General features: G+C 37.2%; 1 protein-coding gene across 3 annotated transcripts in view; it reads right to left on the reverse strand.

Moving 5' to 3' along the window:
* The window catches only part of LOC101745942 (focal adhesion kinase 1), a 203,192-nt gene that overhangs the window by 123,256 nt on the left and 64,870 nt on the right, over window positions 1-15,066 (reverse strand). Inside the window, exon 3 of one of the 3 annotated variants that reach the window (XM_038018046.2) lies at window positions 248-309. The exons of the other annotated variants lie outside the window; for them this stretch is intronic. Coding sequence (XP_037873974.1) covers window positions 248-282 — 35 coding nt within the window. The 5' untranslated portion in view covers window positions 283-309. The remainder of the gene's footprint in view (window positions 1-247; window positions 310-15,066) is intronic. 3 annotated transcript variants of the gene reach the window in all.

Here is a 15,066-nt window from a genome sequence, read left to right on the forward strand (position 1 = left end):
TTTTATGTACGCAATACTTCTATATAATTAGACTACACATCAACGGTCGTGCGTTGACGGTAGTATAACAAAAACTTTCCTTGAATTTCTTACCGTAAAAGTTTCAAGTCAATGAGCCGTAACATATTTTAATCAATCTGTATGTAACCTAACACTTATATTGAATGTTATCAGATAATTTGTGACATACATACACACATTCCCACCACCAAGACGTCCACGGTGTTGTTAAGAATTTATTTCTTACCGAGGCAGTGAGAATGTCACTCGTTTACTTAGCATGCCAAGCAGGTAATAACCAGCTCTTACCTGAAACAAAAAAATAATCATTAACACAAAATTATTTTATTTGTCGAAGACGATCATTAGTTTAGTAGCTAAAAGAAACGCAGCACGATTCCCGAGAAGTGGCAGCACGATTGCGGTATCGTCGGAACTCGGCTAACTTCGTGCTACGACAGAGCCTAGCCGATGGAGGCGCGTAGACCCCATCACACTTACCAACCAGCCTTCTTGAACATATATTAAGTGTATAATCTATGTTCTTGAAGAGCGGTGCCTCCGTCCTAAGAACTGGCATTCGTTTTCGTTTGCTAACGTCAAGAGAAGATTTCTAAATTGTTCTAAGACACGTGATTGATGTACTCAATATTTCTCTTAGTTCGATCACCCTATTCGCCCCTACGATGTCTGACGATGGTGTTAATAATTGTGGCTTCTTCGACATCTTAATATTTTTCTAGCGATACTCGATCAGGTGTTTTGTGAATGTAGCTAGCAGTACAAAAAAAAATTTAATTCTTTAAACTACCCACGCACCACCTATGCGATTTTCATCGTATTATATTATAACTTATGATTATATGATGTATGTACTATAAACTATGACATTGTGCAGTTTTTCCTCAAGCAATCGAAGCATCCATCCATTCTGACAAAGTTTCTCATTTATAACATAAATAGGATTTTAATCAAACTTACTCAACCGACTAAACAGAACGTGTACATGTTATCTAGTGCATATGTGAAACTTATACAATAATAATAGGTTAATGTGTCTACATTGGTTGGCCGTGCGTTATTTGCCTATTATCGATTACCTTTAGATGGTCAGGCAAGCTCGCGTTCCACATGATTAAACGGTTACCGCCCTCCACAAACACATGATTGGCTGCCAGCCACGTTGAATAATGACTCTCAATGACTCTTGAATAAAGGCCATATTTTGAATGCATAGTAGGCTTGTGGAAAAAAAAGAGTAAGTTGGAATCAGATCCTACGGGATTACGGCAAAAGTGGGAAGACAAAAAGTACTGCTCGGGGAATTAGTCATCTTTTTTTTTCCTACCTAAGCTGATAGCCTTGAGAGGCTATTTCAGTGTAACCGTAATTAGTAGGTGAGCTCACGGGGCTCAATCCTGACGACGTTGCTAACGCGAGCCCTAGCAAGAGCCGTGCTTCGCAGAATCTACCACCGGATCGGAAACGCGACCCACTGAGAAGATCCGGCGAGGAACTCAGCGGGCAGGGGACATCGCTAGAAGAGGCTGGACTTGCATAAGTTTTAAACCAAAAAAGTATCTGACCTACGTTACTTATAAGTAAATAGCTTACCTAATAAATTTGCTTATCTCGTATATATTTTCTTTCTTAATAAAATCAAATATGAAAACGTAATAATACAAAGAACCTACTGAGTTAACAGAGGAAAAGGAATAATTCAATTTTCCTTTGAAAGCGTTCAATAATCCGCTTGCAAGCGACTCGTTCCGCAAAAGGGTCTTAGTGAAAAAAAGCTCTCAGGTTCAGTTATTATGTGTGCATGACTCTATTCCATGCAGAGCGCTTTAGAAAATCAATATTTCTTTTGTTTATCACTTGTATGGTTAGACAAGCTAGACTTTAACAATCTAATTCCCACCACCCATCTTTAGACACTGGTTCTAATGTTTCTGTTTCAATGATTCTTGGTTCCGCGAGTCTGACGTCGTCGTGGCCTCTAGAATAAGATTTACCGTTTTCTTTAAACTTCGCTTATACGTGATACTAAATAAAAAACTAACCTTTTCAAATTTACTAAGACTTGCATTAAATAGAATCAGAACTTTAGAAGTCAATGAACGTTACACAGAAAAAAAAATCTTTATTTTAGTCTTATATCTTTAAACGAGCAATTCTTGTATATAAAGAAATAAATAAATATATATAATTAGAATCTCGGAAACGGCTCCAACGATTTTCATAAAATTTAGTATACAGGGGATTTCGAGGGCGATAAATCGATCTAGCTACGATTTATATTCAGAAAATGTTGTTTTATTCGTGTTTTATATAATCAACTTTATCGATAATTTTGATTTTTTTTCTTTAAGTAACCAGTTCATATTTTATTATTATTCTGTCGGTAAAGTCGAAAAATATTATTCATATTTCATCATTTTATCAATATGTAATTCGTATTTAAATATTATGTCTAAAAAACACAATTTATCAACAACAAAAAAAAAAACCGTCATCCACTTGTACTATTTAAAGACCTGACAGATACTATTAACGATTAAATAAACAAACCCCTGTCTATATTTTCCATTAAAAACGAGGTACGTAAACATATTCGGTGACACTAATTCATTTGCAGTACCCTAAAAGCTGTCAAAGGGTAGTTACGAACGTGGTGAAACAGAAAAAAAAATGCAAAGGGTTCTTTCAACGAACACTCGGCCGCGGGCTTACATTACGTTTTAATGGTCGGAATAAAATTCAATTGGAAATATTTCCTATGGAATGTACTTTTTTTTATTGCTTAGATGGGTGGACGAATTCACATCCCACCTGGTTTTAAGTGGTTACTGGAGCCCATAGACATCTACAGCATAAATGTGCCACCCACCTTGAGATACAAGTTCTAAGGTCTCAAGAAAAACAGGACATCGTTTGAATGCTCGTCTAAGGACCTGAGACTGAAGAGATGCCGCGCTTTGTTGAAGCGGTACGCGGGAAAAAAATATCGGGAAATTCTTTTTTCGGATAAAAAAATTTTTACCGTAGAAGAGAGCTACAACAAACAAAATGATAAGGTGTACGCACACAGTAGTGAAGAAGCGAGCAATCGTATTCCGCGTGTCCAACGAGGTCATTTTCCATCCTCGCTCATGGTATGGTTGGGAGTTTCTTATTGGGGCTTAACAGAGGTACATTTTTGTGAGAAAGGTGTAAAAACGAATGCAGTTGTGTATCAAAATACAGTCCTGACGAACCTTGTGGAACCTGTTTCTCATACCATGTTCAATAACAGGCACTGGGTATTACAACAAGATTCGGCGCCAGCTCATAGAGCGAAGAGCACACAAGACTGGCTGGCGGCGCGTGAAACCGACTTCATCCGGCACGAAGACTTGCCCTCCTCCAGTCCAGATTTGAATCCGTTAGATTACAAGATATGGCAACACTTGGAGGAAAAGGCGTGCTCAAAGCCTCATACCAATTTGGAGTCACTCAAGACATCCTTGATTAAGGCAGCCGCCGATATTGACATGGACCTCGTTCGTGCTGCGATAGACGACTGGCCGCGCAGATTGAAGGCCTGTATTCAAAATCACGGAGGCCATTTTGAATAAGCTTTAGTGTCATAAGAATCTATGTTTTGTTAAGTTCATTTTGGTATGAATGGTTACATAATGAATAAACTTGTTTCAATTATTTTACATTAAACATGTGACAGAATTTATGACCTGACTGGGTATATATAAGTTCTATGGTCTCAATATAGTTACAACGACTGCCCCATCCTTCAAACCGAAACTGCTTCACGGCAGAAATAGGCGGGGTGGTGGTATCTACTCGTGCGGACTCACAAAAGGTCCTACCACCAGTAATTACGCAAATTATAATTTTGCGGGTTTGACTTTTATTACACGATGTTATTCCTTCACCGTAGAAGTTAATCGTGATCATTTGTCAAGTACGTATTTCATTAGAAAAATTGGTACCCGCCTGCGGGATTATAACACTGTTGTTGCATCGCTAGATAAGAATGCAACGGATGTCTTATCCTTTACGCCACGACGACTTCATTATTATGTTAGCATAATTTTACTTTTAAGTCTTCACTTGAATTTCTTTACTTGATAATGAAAATAGTACTGTTTGACAGTTCTGCAGAAACAGAATGTTTTTATAGTGCAGTGAAAAGATCTAATATACTAGCTGACCCGAAACACGTTGTCTTGTCCTAAAAACGAAAATTCAATTTATTTATTTAGAAAATAAAAGATTATTTTTAGTGGACAAATTGTGAATATATTGTGTTCAAGCCAATCAGAGCCTGTCTGCGCATCCGTAATGTTTTACGACGTAAATACTTCATAAAACCCAGATTATTCCAAGGCTTAATTAACTTGACTTTTCATGACAATTCGACTCTCTTTAAAACTACCCAATTATTGCGCAAGCCATGAAACGAGCCATTACAAACCCATTTGAAAAGTTCTCCGACGACATTCAAAACTTCACCTGTATATGGAGTAGAGTCTTTCATTATACGGGCTACAGGAACTTTTAAATTTACTGGATTTATAAGTTTAACACATAACATAAAGCTAAAAAAAAAGGTAACACAGATATCCTTCGACAAGCACATTAGAAACCTGGACGTCCTAGATATAATTATGCGTCTAAAGTATACGATATCCTTCTTCTATTGAAATTAAAAAATCTGTATAGATAAGTGCATTTAAGGTGCACCTGTATTACTGGAACTCATGGAGACCTTAATATAAAGCCACCATGAGATACGAGGTGAAAGTCTCAGTTGATTTAGATTAACGACTATAATTATCCTTCGAGCCAAAATTCATGATTATTTCAAAGCAGTAATATCCATAGACACGTGCACACATTCTAACAATATCATATCACAGTGACTATTGCCAATTTTGTGGGTGTCGCCATGAGTCTAGAGAAGTCTAGAGTTCTCGTTTTACAAGGTAATTCCCGGTTTTTTCGGTAGTTTTTTTTTTGACAGTAGTGTTGCCATTATACTATTATTATATTATTGTGCTGTTAATATTTAGACCATAATCAATGGGTCAACATTGATTCATTTTCATAATATACGAATGGTACGTGGATTTTCTTTCTTTTTCTAATCAAGGAGATCAAAATGAAATTTAGTGTTTACAGAAGTCCATAGACACTGACTATTCCAGAACTGTATTTAAGGACAATTTATGGTAGGAAACGTAGTTTCTATAAATAATTTTATTTTTGTATCTTTGAGATAAGGGGCCATCCATAAAGTACGTCACACGTTAATGGGGAGGGGGGGTATCACCGAAGTGTGACATCGTGTGACAAGGGGCATGGGGGGTCAATACTTTTGTGACGTCACATGTTAAAATTTAAAATACTAAAACGCAAAGTTTGTATGTGAATTAAAAATTTAAAAAATTTACAAACTTGATCTATATTTATTAATAATTTAGCATTCTCGCTATGCGATAATCTCTCATGCAACGTCATTTAACTTCTAGAGCGGCGTTGTAATGCAAGTGAGACACTCAAATTAGGATGTTCCTGACGTTCAAATTCAGAACGAAAATGAAGTGCCTGATTTACCAGTAATAGCTGATATAAAAGAGTGGATCCAAAGTCCATGGACGCTCGATAATTAAGTTTTTTATCTTTAATTAATATAATTAATCGTTTATTATTTTCTAACTAGTCGTTTGTTTTTTCGGTTTTATGAAATGTTGGACTTTATGTTGATTTTATTAGATTATTATTTAATAAAAATAAGTAAAAAATGAAAATAGCTGTTTTCTCTCGATTATTTTTAAATACATACATAAATTTAAAAAATGTGTGACGTCACATCAGGAGGGGGGGGTTATAAAAATGTGACAACCTGTGACAAGGAGGGGGGGAGGGGTTCAAAAGTCCTAAAATTCGTGTGACGTACTTTATGGATGGCCCCTAAGCACCGTGTCTGTGTCCTATTTTGTCAATGTGTTGAATGAATTTTCAATATCAAACGTTTAATTAATAAAGCCCGCATGAGGCCAATGAATCAAACCTACAATTCAAAATTCATGATAACGAGACCTTTTTTTTGTTTGTGTTTTCCTTACCTATTCCATAAAGGTTATTCCAGCTACGCCGAGAGACTATCCGAGTGAGTATTAAAACTTAAAATAGCATTTCACTAAATATTTTCGCGAGATAAAATGTCACTTTCATTTTTTTACTTTTCCTTGTCATTTTTGTAAAACAAAGTTTTCCTAAGCTAGACTTCGGACGAGCTTCGAGTAATGAACTCATTTTCAGGATTTATAAATAGGGTTGGCACATTCAGTGTTACCAAAGTCGATGACAAAAAAAAAAGTTTTGAAGTTATACTTCTTTAGGCGCGTTATGAAAAATTGATGAGAGTGAAATTTTACGATGCGCGCGCACCGTGACACAAAATTAACAGAGTGAAGTTGCCCACTAAATCGCTCATTACAATACGACCGACGTAACTTGGTGAGTCTGAATATAGCCGCAGGTGAACTTTCCGAACCGTACCGAGAATGACCGAATTTATACAATGTTATTTAATCGATGTTTTTTCAAATTTATTAAAATTTAAATAAAAGAAAAGAAATAACTAATAAAAATAAAGTATAACTTCTTACGCGCGTACATAAGTACACGCACCCTTTTTTTATAAATTTATTTATCAATACAACGCCTTATAATTTAAACATCACATTCATTATTATCTTGCTGTAAGATTGTAAATGAACAATCAATGGAAATAAAATAGAAAAAATATTCATCAAAAATTACCTAAATTACTTTATTTAATTTGTAGTTCTATGACACTGCTTCAATGTTTGTAAAGAGTATATTTTAAAAACCTTTTTTCCGTTAAGAGAAGTCCCAAAATTAAGTTTTAATTAAAAAATAATTATAGGTGAATTATTTACTCAACATCGTTTGCTTATTTATCTTTCATCTACAATTTTCTGGGCTTCTACAATATTCTGCGAATTCTTCATTACACTCAACCCTTGTCAGCAAAGTTCAACGACCGAGGTTATTTATTTTCATTCTTTTTCTCTCATCTCCTAACCGACGAAGATTTTAGCTAAGGTTCCAGTGTGAAACTGTGATATATATTTATTAAATACTGTGTTATATAGAAAGACATGTCATACGTGCATTTAGAGAACTTTTCATTTAGAACAAGAATTTAAGAAAAGTTCAAATATACTTACCTAAATTTATTTACAAAAGATCACTAAGACCTTTTTTTTTATTGCTTAGATGAGTGGACGAGCTCACAGCCCACCTAGTGTTAAGTGGTTACTGGAGCCCATAGACATCTACGACGTAAATGCGCCACCCACCTTGAGATATAAGTTCTAAGGTCTCAGTATAGTTACAACGGCTACCCCACCCTTCAAACCGAAACGCATTACTGCTTCACTGCAGAAATAGGCGGGGTGGTGGTACCTACCCGTGCGGACTCACAAGAGGTCCTACCACCAGTAATTACGCAAATTATAATTTTGCGGGTTTGATTTTTATTACACGATGTTATTCCTATTCGTGGAAGTCAATCGTGAACACTTGTTAAGTACGTATTACATTAGAAAAATTGGTACCCCCCTGCGGGATTCGAACACCGTTGCATCGCTCGATACGAATGCACCGGACGTCTTATCCTTTAGGCCACGACGACTTCGAATCCTCGAATATAAAGTCCTGTTCATTTCTATATTGGCTAAGCAATATCCATCATTGATCAATTAAGCTCGTTCGCCTTCGATGACCTTTTTATTACCAACCAAAGTTCATGTGCTGACTTCTCTGTCGCTTAAATTACAAAATATTCAATATTTCAAAAATATTAAAATATTCATCACAGCTACGCACTTCTCGAATCTTGCACTTCATCAACGAGGGTTAACCGCAAGAGAATGCCTGCATGGCGTTCGTTAAGTTCGCCTTTGTAGACTATTTTGTGCAGTAAAAAAAATTCTTTCATTCATTCATTCATTCAACTTCGTTATATGTCACTCGGAATTACCTGTCTTAAAAAAAATGTGTGTAAGAAATTAAATTATACGATCGTATTAGGTTGAGATGACAATGCAAGTTACCAATAAAAAAAATAGAAATGATATATAATTCAATGAAATATGTAATAAAATACTAACGTCATTCAAAACAATCAAAATCGTAGTTATGTATATATATTTTTTACTTTTTTAAACCAGCATCGTAAATGATACTGCAGTGGGGCACTGGGCCTCGGTAAATTGGCCACTCGAGTCTAGCAGAGAGCTGAAGTGGCATTACGTCATTGAGCTATCCACAGCGTAGTTATCGACGGAATTTTCAAAAAATGGCTTGTAGGAATTTTTGTCTTTGTTTTATACACCCCTAAATATTTTTTACTGTAGTAGATGGGCCGTTGTTATTATATATATTTTTCTACTTTTTTAAGCCAGTATCATAAATGATACTGCAATGGGGCACTGGGCCTCGGTAAATTGGCCACTCGAGTCTAGCAGAGAGCTGAAGTGGCATTACGTCATTGAGCTATCCACAGCGTAGTTATCGACAGAAATTTAAAAAAATGTTTTGTAGGATTTTTTTTTTCTTTGTTTTAACTACACCCCTAAATAGTTTTACTGTAGTAGATGGGCTCACGGACTGCTTGCTGATAGGCGATAATGATACGACAACACGAACGCTACCAACTAAAGATTTAAATTTTCATTGGTTAGCAGATATCTTGGCCATCAAACAGGAACCTACGAGTATTTTGTACTAACACCTTATATCTGGGTGAGGATCCGGCGATTTTCTACTGTTGACAAAAAAGCACCTTTTATCAGTCGAGATAAAAGTTAGGTGATAATTTGATAATATGACGATATTACTTCTGAAATAAGTTGAGGAGATTTTACCACTGACTGATGATGAAGAAGTGGTACTCGTAAGTCTGAATTAATGGAACAAGAGTTCGACATTACAATTGAGACTTCAAAGTTATGGCTCTTAGAGGACGACAGCATTAACATAACGATATCTGTGGGCTCCCGTAACAATTACCGAGGAGAGGCGTGAGCATTCATCATTGCAATAAATAAAAACCAATGCCTACAAATATAATACGTATACAGCTCGAAATTCTGCAGTGGTATTTCATGAGATACTAGTAAGTATCAAGTCGGCGACGCCGCCTCCTGAATATAAACTAGCAATGGCATTCCCTGTTGACGTGCAGACCTGGATCAATAGTGACTTGAATCTGGTGCAATACAAATATCTCTATGCGCTGTTTCTTTATATAAGTATTTTTGGATATTTTTTTTCGTTTGTCTGTAATTTCAATATGGCTGTCACCGTGAAACGGGCAAGGCTAAGGGTTCCAAAACATTCATCCTAATTATTTCCTACCTTATTTTAGTTCCGGCAAATGAATTAGTTCGATCCAATCTGTAGTTTAAGTGTCGATAGAAATGAAATTTATCAGATATTCAATACATCCGCCTTTTTTGGTGAAAACATAAAAAATAGTCTTGTAAATTTTTTTTTTAACTAATATTATAATATTAGTTAAGCAATATGAATATTTTGTGAATGAAAAATGATATATTATTTCATGTAACTATAAAACGATATCAAATGACGAATAAAAATCAAATCATCTCATTTTAAAAATGCTACGTTACAAACCAATTTCCCGTTGTGAATCTCGTCGATTTTTGATTAAATGAAAACTGGGATTGTTGCCAACTATATCAGACACAGACTATCCGTGGGGATTTGTGACACGAATTATTTATACTTTAAAAAATAAGGATAACAGGACTGTACTTTAAATTTTTAATATTGATCATTGATATGATATGTATACGAGTATGATGATACGTGTTAGGTTGTAGCTAACACTTTAATGAAATGTTATGTATACTAGAGGTCCCGCAGTAGTCGAAATTCGACTATAATTAATTGGAATTGTAAGTCTGTACACTATTATGATTGTATTTTATACTTCTATAATCACAAATTTCGCCAAGGCTACACTATAATTTTTTTTTAATAAAGACAAACAATATTTAATCTATTCTCAATTTGACCACAGACGTCAAGAACAAAAGTTTGACAATAAATAGTATGCATGCGTGTGTGCGTCAAATACCTGGTATGTAGTGTGTGTAATGTTTTCTTTATTGATTTAATGTATCTTTTATGCATTATTTAAAAAAATATTAGCATTGTGCACTTCTTCTCTATATTCTCTATAAGTGTGGAAAATTTCATACTGCTCCGTCCGCGCAATTTTCGTAAAAAGGGATACAAAGTTTTTGCTTCACGTATTAATATATAGATGATACTTAACATACTATTTATTGTCAAACTTTTGTTTTTGACGTCTGTGGTCAAATTGAGAATAGATTAAAGAACTAATTGCAGTCGAATTTCGGCTAATGCGGTACCTCTAGTCTGTTTAAATTATTAGAAAACGCAGGAAACAAACGTCATAATACAGTGTGACGTGATTTCACTTTGACAAAATATGTCACTAGTTTCTATGCAATTACAGTTTGCGGTCTTGCTATTGTGTAGCGCGCGAATGCGTCCGTCCATTGTCCGATTGTGGAAACACTAACTACAACAATGGAAGCGTTTGTTTTTTGTTAGTTTTCACAACTTAAGCTTTTTGTAGTCGCCGTGGCCTAACGGATAAGACGTCCGGTGCATTCGTGTTGAAGCGATGCACCGGTGTTCGAATCCCGCAGGCGGGTACCAATTTTTCTAATGAAATACGTACTCAACAAATGTTCACGATTGACTTCCACGGTGAAGGAATAACATCGTGTAATAAAAATCAAACCCGCAAAATTATAATTTGCGTAATTACTGGTGGTAGGACCTCTTGTGAGTCCGCGCGGGTGGGTACCACCGCCCTACCTATTTCTGCCGTGAAGCAGTAATGCGTTTCGGTTTGAAGGGTGGGGCAGCCGTTGTAACTATACTTGAGACCTTAGAACTTGTATCTCAAGGTGGGTGGCGCATTTACGTTGTGGATGTCTATGGGCTCCAGTAACCACTTAACACCAGGTGGGCTGTGAGCTCGTCCACCCATCTAAGCAATAAAAAAAAAATATTTTTTAAGGCTTACGTTCTTTTTCGCAAAAATAAAACACAAATAGCAAACAGATTATCGTATATGTATGACTGTATATATTGGAATATAGGGTTTTTTTTATACGCTTGTAAACAAGCCACTTATGAGCCTATACTTGGTAAATTTAAAAGTTTATTTAAAAAAAACACTTTTTATATACGTTGTAACCACTTACGTAAATTCATTGTATTAATATAACCTAATTTCATAATTTATAAGCTATGTTTATATAATGCGGGTCACCTGCAGTCAAACTGCGTAAGCAGTTTTGCGGGGCATGGTTTAAATGAAAGTGTAACTTTTTATTAATAAATATATTACATACATACATACATACTTGGAAAATACTTCATATTTCATCATGATTATTGAACTGGTTTTATTGCTACGGATAGAATTTTCAAAATAAATGCTGCATAATGTTTTTATTTACTTTTCCAGTAGGTGCTGGGTGTATTGTGGGTCCGCAATAGTAGGTATCACCGTACATTCTATTTCTATTTTACTGGCGGTAGGACCTCTTGTGAGTCCACACGGGTAGGTACCACCACCCCGCCTATTTCTGCCGTGAAGCAGTAATGCGTTTCGGAAGGGCGGGGCAGCCGTTGTAACTATACTGAGACCTTAGAACTTGTATCTCAAGGTGGGTGGCGCATTTACACTGTAGATGTCTATGGGCTCCAGGTGGGCTGTGAGCTCGTCCACCCATCTAAGCAATAAAAAAACATAAAAAAGCAGCCACTAGTTCCGTTTAGAAGGATAATACGGCTGTTCTTCAACATGCCTCCGGTAGCCACTTGAAGGTGCGCAATTAGCACCCTTATTCAGTCAATTTCGCAGCCTCGACTTCAGGAACTGGGTGCCATGTGACTGCTGGGTATCATGCCGCTAGGCTATAATCACGTGTACTATACATTTCTAGTTCGCTGATCATGATAACTTAGGTTCAAATGTTAGATTCAGTAAAATCTTCAGTCATTTATCATCGCAAGAAGAGTTTCTGTGAAATAATCGTCTTCCATCCATTAATTCCCGTTCACTATTGCCAAACTTCAACAATAGAGTATAATTACAGGGTAAAAAGCCTCGTCGAAAACTTTCCAGCTTTCGATACAAAAGTTTGTAAGCTCAATAGGTTGCGGAGTCAACGGACTTTTAAGAGTTTGTGTCCGAACTTCTCAGCCGGAGTTTGTCTACTTGAGGATCTAGTGCTTTTATTTTGTCAAGTGCATTCAACTTTTGAATAGAAAGTAAGTAACTTTTAGTAAAAAACGTATGTATTACTAAAAGAGCCCGACGACGTTCCGCTATTTGCTAAAAGTACGCTCGCAACACCTACTGTGAGTTAATTGTGCTATTCTACCCACAAGTATAAGAAATAATTGAATCCCCAATTGAATAAATAGTTTAAGCACAATATATAATAATTTTTATATACTGTAGCGAAGTATAACTACAGCCACTGTTTACAACATATTATTATAGTCTGTGGTAGGAAGACAAGGCCCGCCAAAACTGAAACGTAAAAATTGCACTCCTAATATTATTTCCTAATATTTAGCAGTTAGGTTAGCGTGGTATGGACATGTGATGCCTAGAGACAATATGCATGTTAAGTAGTTAGCCTCCTTGAACATAACGCCAAGAGCACAGCCAGGCCGCAGCTTAACCTCAATTATTTACCATACCAGAGCAATCGCGGAAATGATTCTAAATCAGAGATTGTACATGAGGTAAATAACCTCTAGAAACGCTCTGTACAAAAAGTAACTACATACATATTATAACCAATTATAAATGTTCTACAAGTGTAATCTACCAAAAAAGAGCCTATATATACAGGTATAAATATTGTAATGGACATTGATATTAGTTTTTTGTTTTATGATTGAAGGATTATTGGTGGTGGTGTGGGATTTACTACCAGCTGCCCGAGCGCCTCCGAAAGAGACCCAACAACTCAAGAGAAGCTGCTTCGCGAATGAACCTACTACCGGAAGTACCGGATCGGAATAGTGACCCGCTGAGGAGATCCGGCGAGAAATTTGATAATAGTATAAATTCGTAAAAGGAAAGTACATTTCGAGTCGTAACAAAAAACGGATTCGGTTTCCAAGATAAATGAGCTAACTTATGTGGGCTTATCCCACATTCCATGCACATACACATTTACTCTTCACAATATAAAACTTATATAATATATTTATTTCATATAATTATTGATACACACAGAACATACATTCACACATATAACATATCTATGAATATATTATTACTACATTACATATAAAACAGACATACACACACGACAATTTATCGTGCCGCGTCAATCAGCTGGTCGCCCGTTCGTTTGCGCTGTGGACACACGCGCTTGAACGGAATATCGCGGGTAGCTGGGAAATGTACTCTGGCGCAGCTGATCGCGGCTAGCCACGCGCCCAGTCGAAACTTACCTCGTACTGAACGCACGTCGCTTTTGCTAATTATATACGGTTTATTGTTTTCGAAGCTTTGGCATCTCTTGTGATAACGCGCTTGCTTTGTGTTTATTGTAATAGTATTGTCGTAAAATGTAAAGTGTCCTCTGTGTACTGTTTATAAACTGAATATCTGTCTGTGCTCATAACCTTCCATTCTTCATAATTTTAATAATATAGACCGTGTTGTATTTTCGTGTGGACTAAGTGTAAATTTTAATAAACATTTAATTAGTGTGCAAGGTGTCGTATTTCATTTATTATCCGAACACCGACGGCGCCTACTCAGGTACTTACATACCTTTACCATTATACGCTACGCGTCCGGACGACGACGCATACATACTCCAACCACACCTATACGGGAGACTACAATTCTCGTCTATACTGGTGACCCCTGAAGAACACCATAATGAGCAGCAGTGATTCTGTCGAGACCGCTGGTTCTCATGGAGGTAGCAGCGTAAAACCCCGACGAACGAAAAAAATGCGCGTTTCCACGATACACGACAACGACATTTTGCCGTCCGACATTCGGAAGTTTAATTTGAAGGTGCCTCCGTTTTCTCCAGAGGACCCAGAAATTTGGTTTGCACTTCTAGAAGGTCAATTCGAAAGCTATGGCATTACAGAAGACCACATCAAGTTCAACAATGTTATCACTAACCTAGACATTCCTCACGCGAAGGCGGTAAAAGATATTATCGTGCATCCTCCGACCAACAATCGCTATGAGAAAATTAAGAGCGAGCTCATCAGACGTCTCTCCGCCTCCCATGAAAAGAAGGTCAAGCAATTACTAACTCATGAGGAGTTGGGTGACCGAAAACCATCGCAGTTTCTGAGGCATCTTATGGACCTGGCCGGACCGTCCGTTCCACATGAGTTCATCCGAACTATCTGGAGTAACCGCCTGCCGAACAGTATCCAGACGGTACTAGCATCGCAGCCTACCCATTCGCTAGAACAGCTGTCGGATCTTGCTGACCGAATACAAGAAATAACTACTCCATGCAACGTCGCAGCCACTTCAACATACGGGACGAGTAGTAACCAGTCCAGTGAGATCGCGGAGCTGAGGAAAATGGTGGAACGCCTCGCATTAAAGCTCGAAGACCAGACTCGCGCCACAAACCGCTCCCAGAACCGTTCGAACCGAAATCGAGCTCGGTGGCGTTCGACATCCCGCAGCAGAACACGATCTGCTTCCAACTATCGACGGTACCCCGTTTGTTGGTACCACGCGAAGTTCGGGGCTAAGGCAAGCAAATGCCAGAAGCCGTGCGATTACAACGAGTCGGGAAATGCCACAGGCAGTCGATAACGGCGACAGACGACTGCCTCAACTCTCCAGGTCGCCTCTTCGTAACTGACCGCACCACGAAAACCCAGTTTTTGGTC

Source organism: Bombyx mori, chromosome 20 (genome assembly GCF_030269925.1).
Source record: "Bombyx mori chromosome 20, ASM3026992v2".
In the NCBI taxonomy this organism is placed as follows: domain Eukaryota; kingdom Metazoa; phylum Arthropoda; class Insecta; order Lepidoptera; family Bombycidae; genus Bombyx; species Bombyx mori.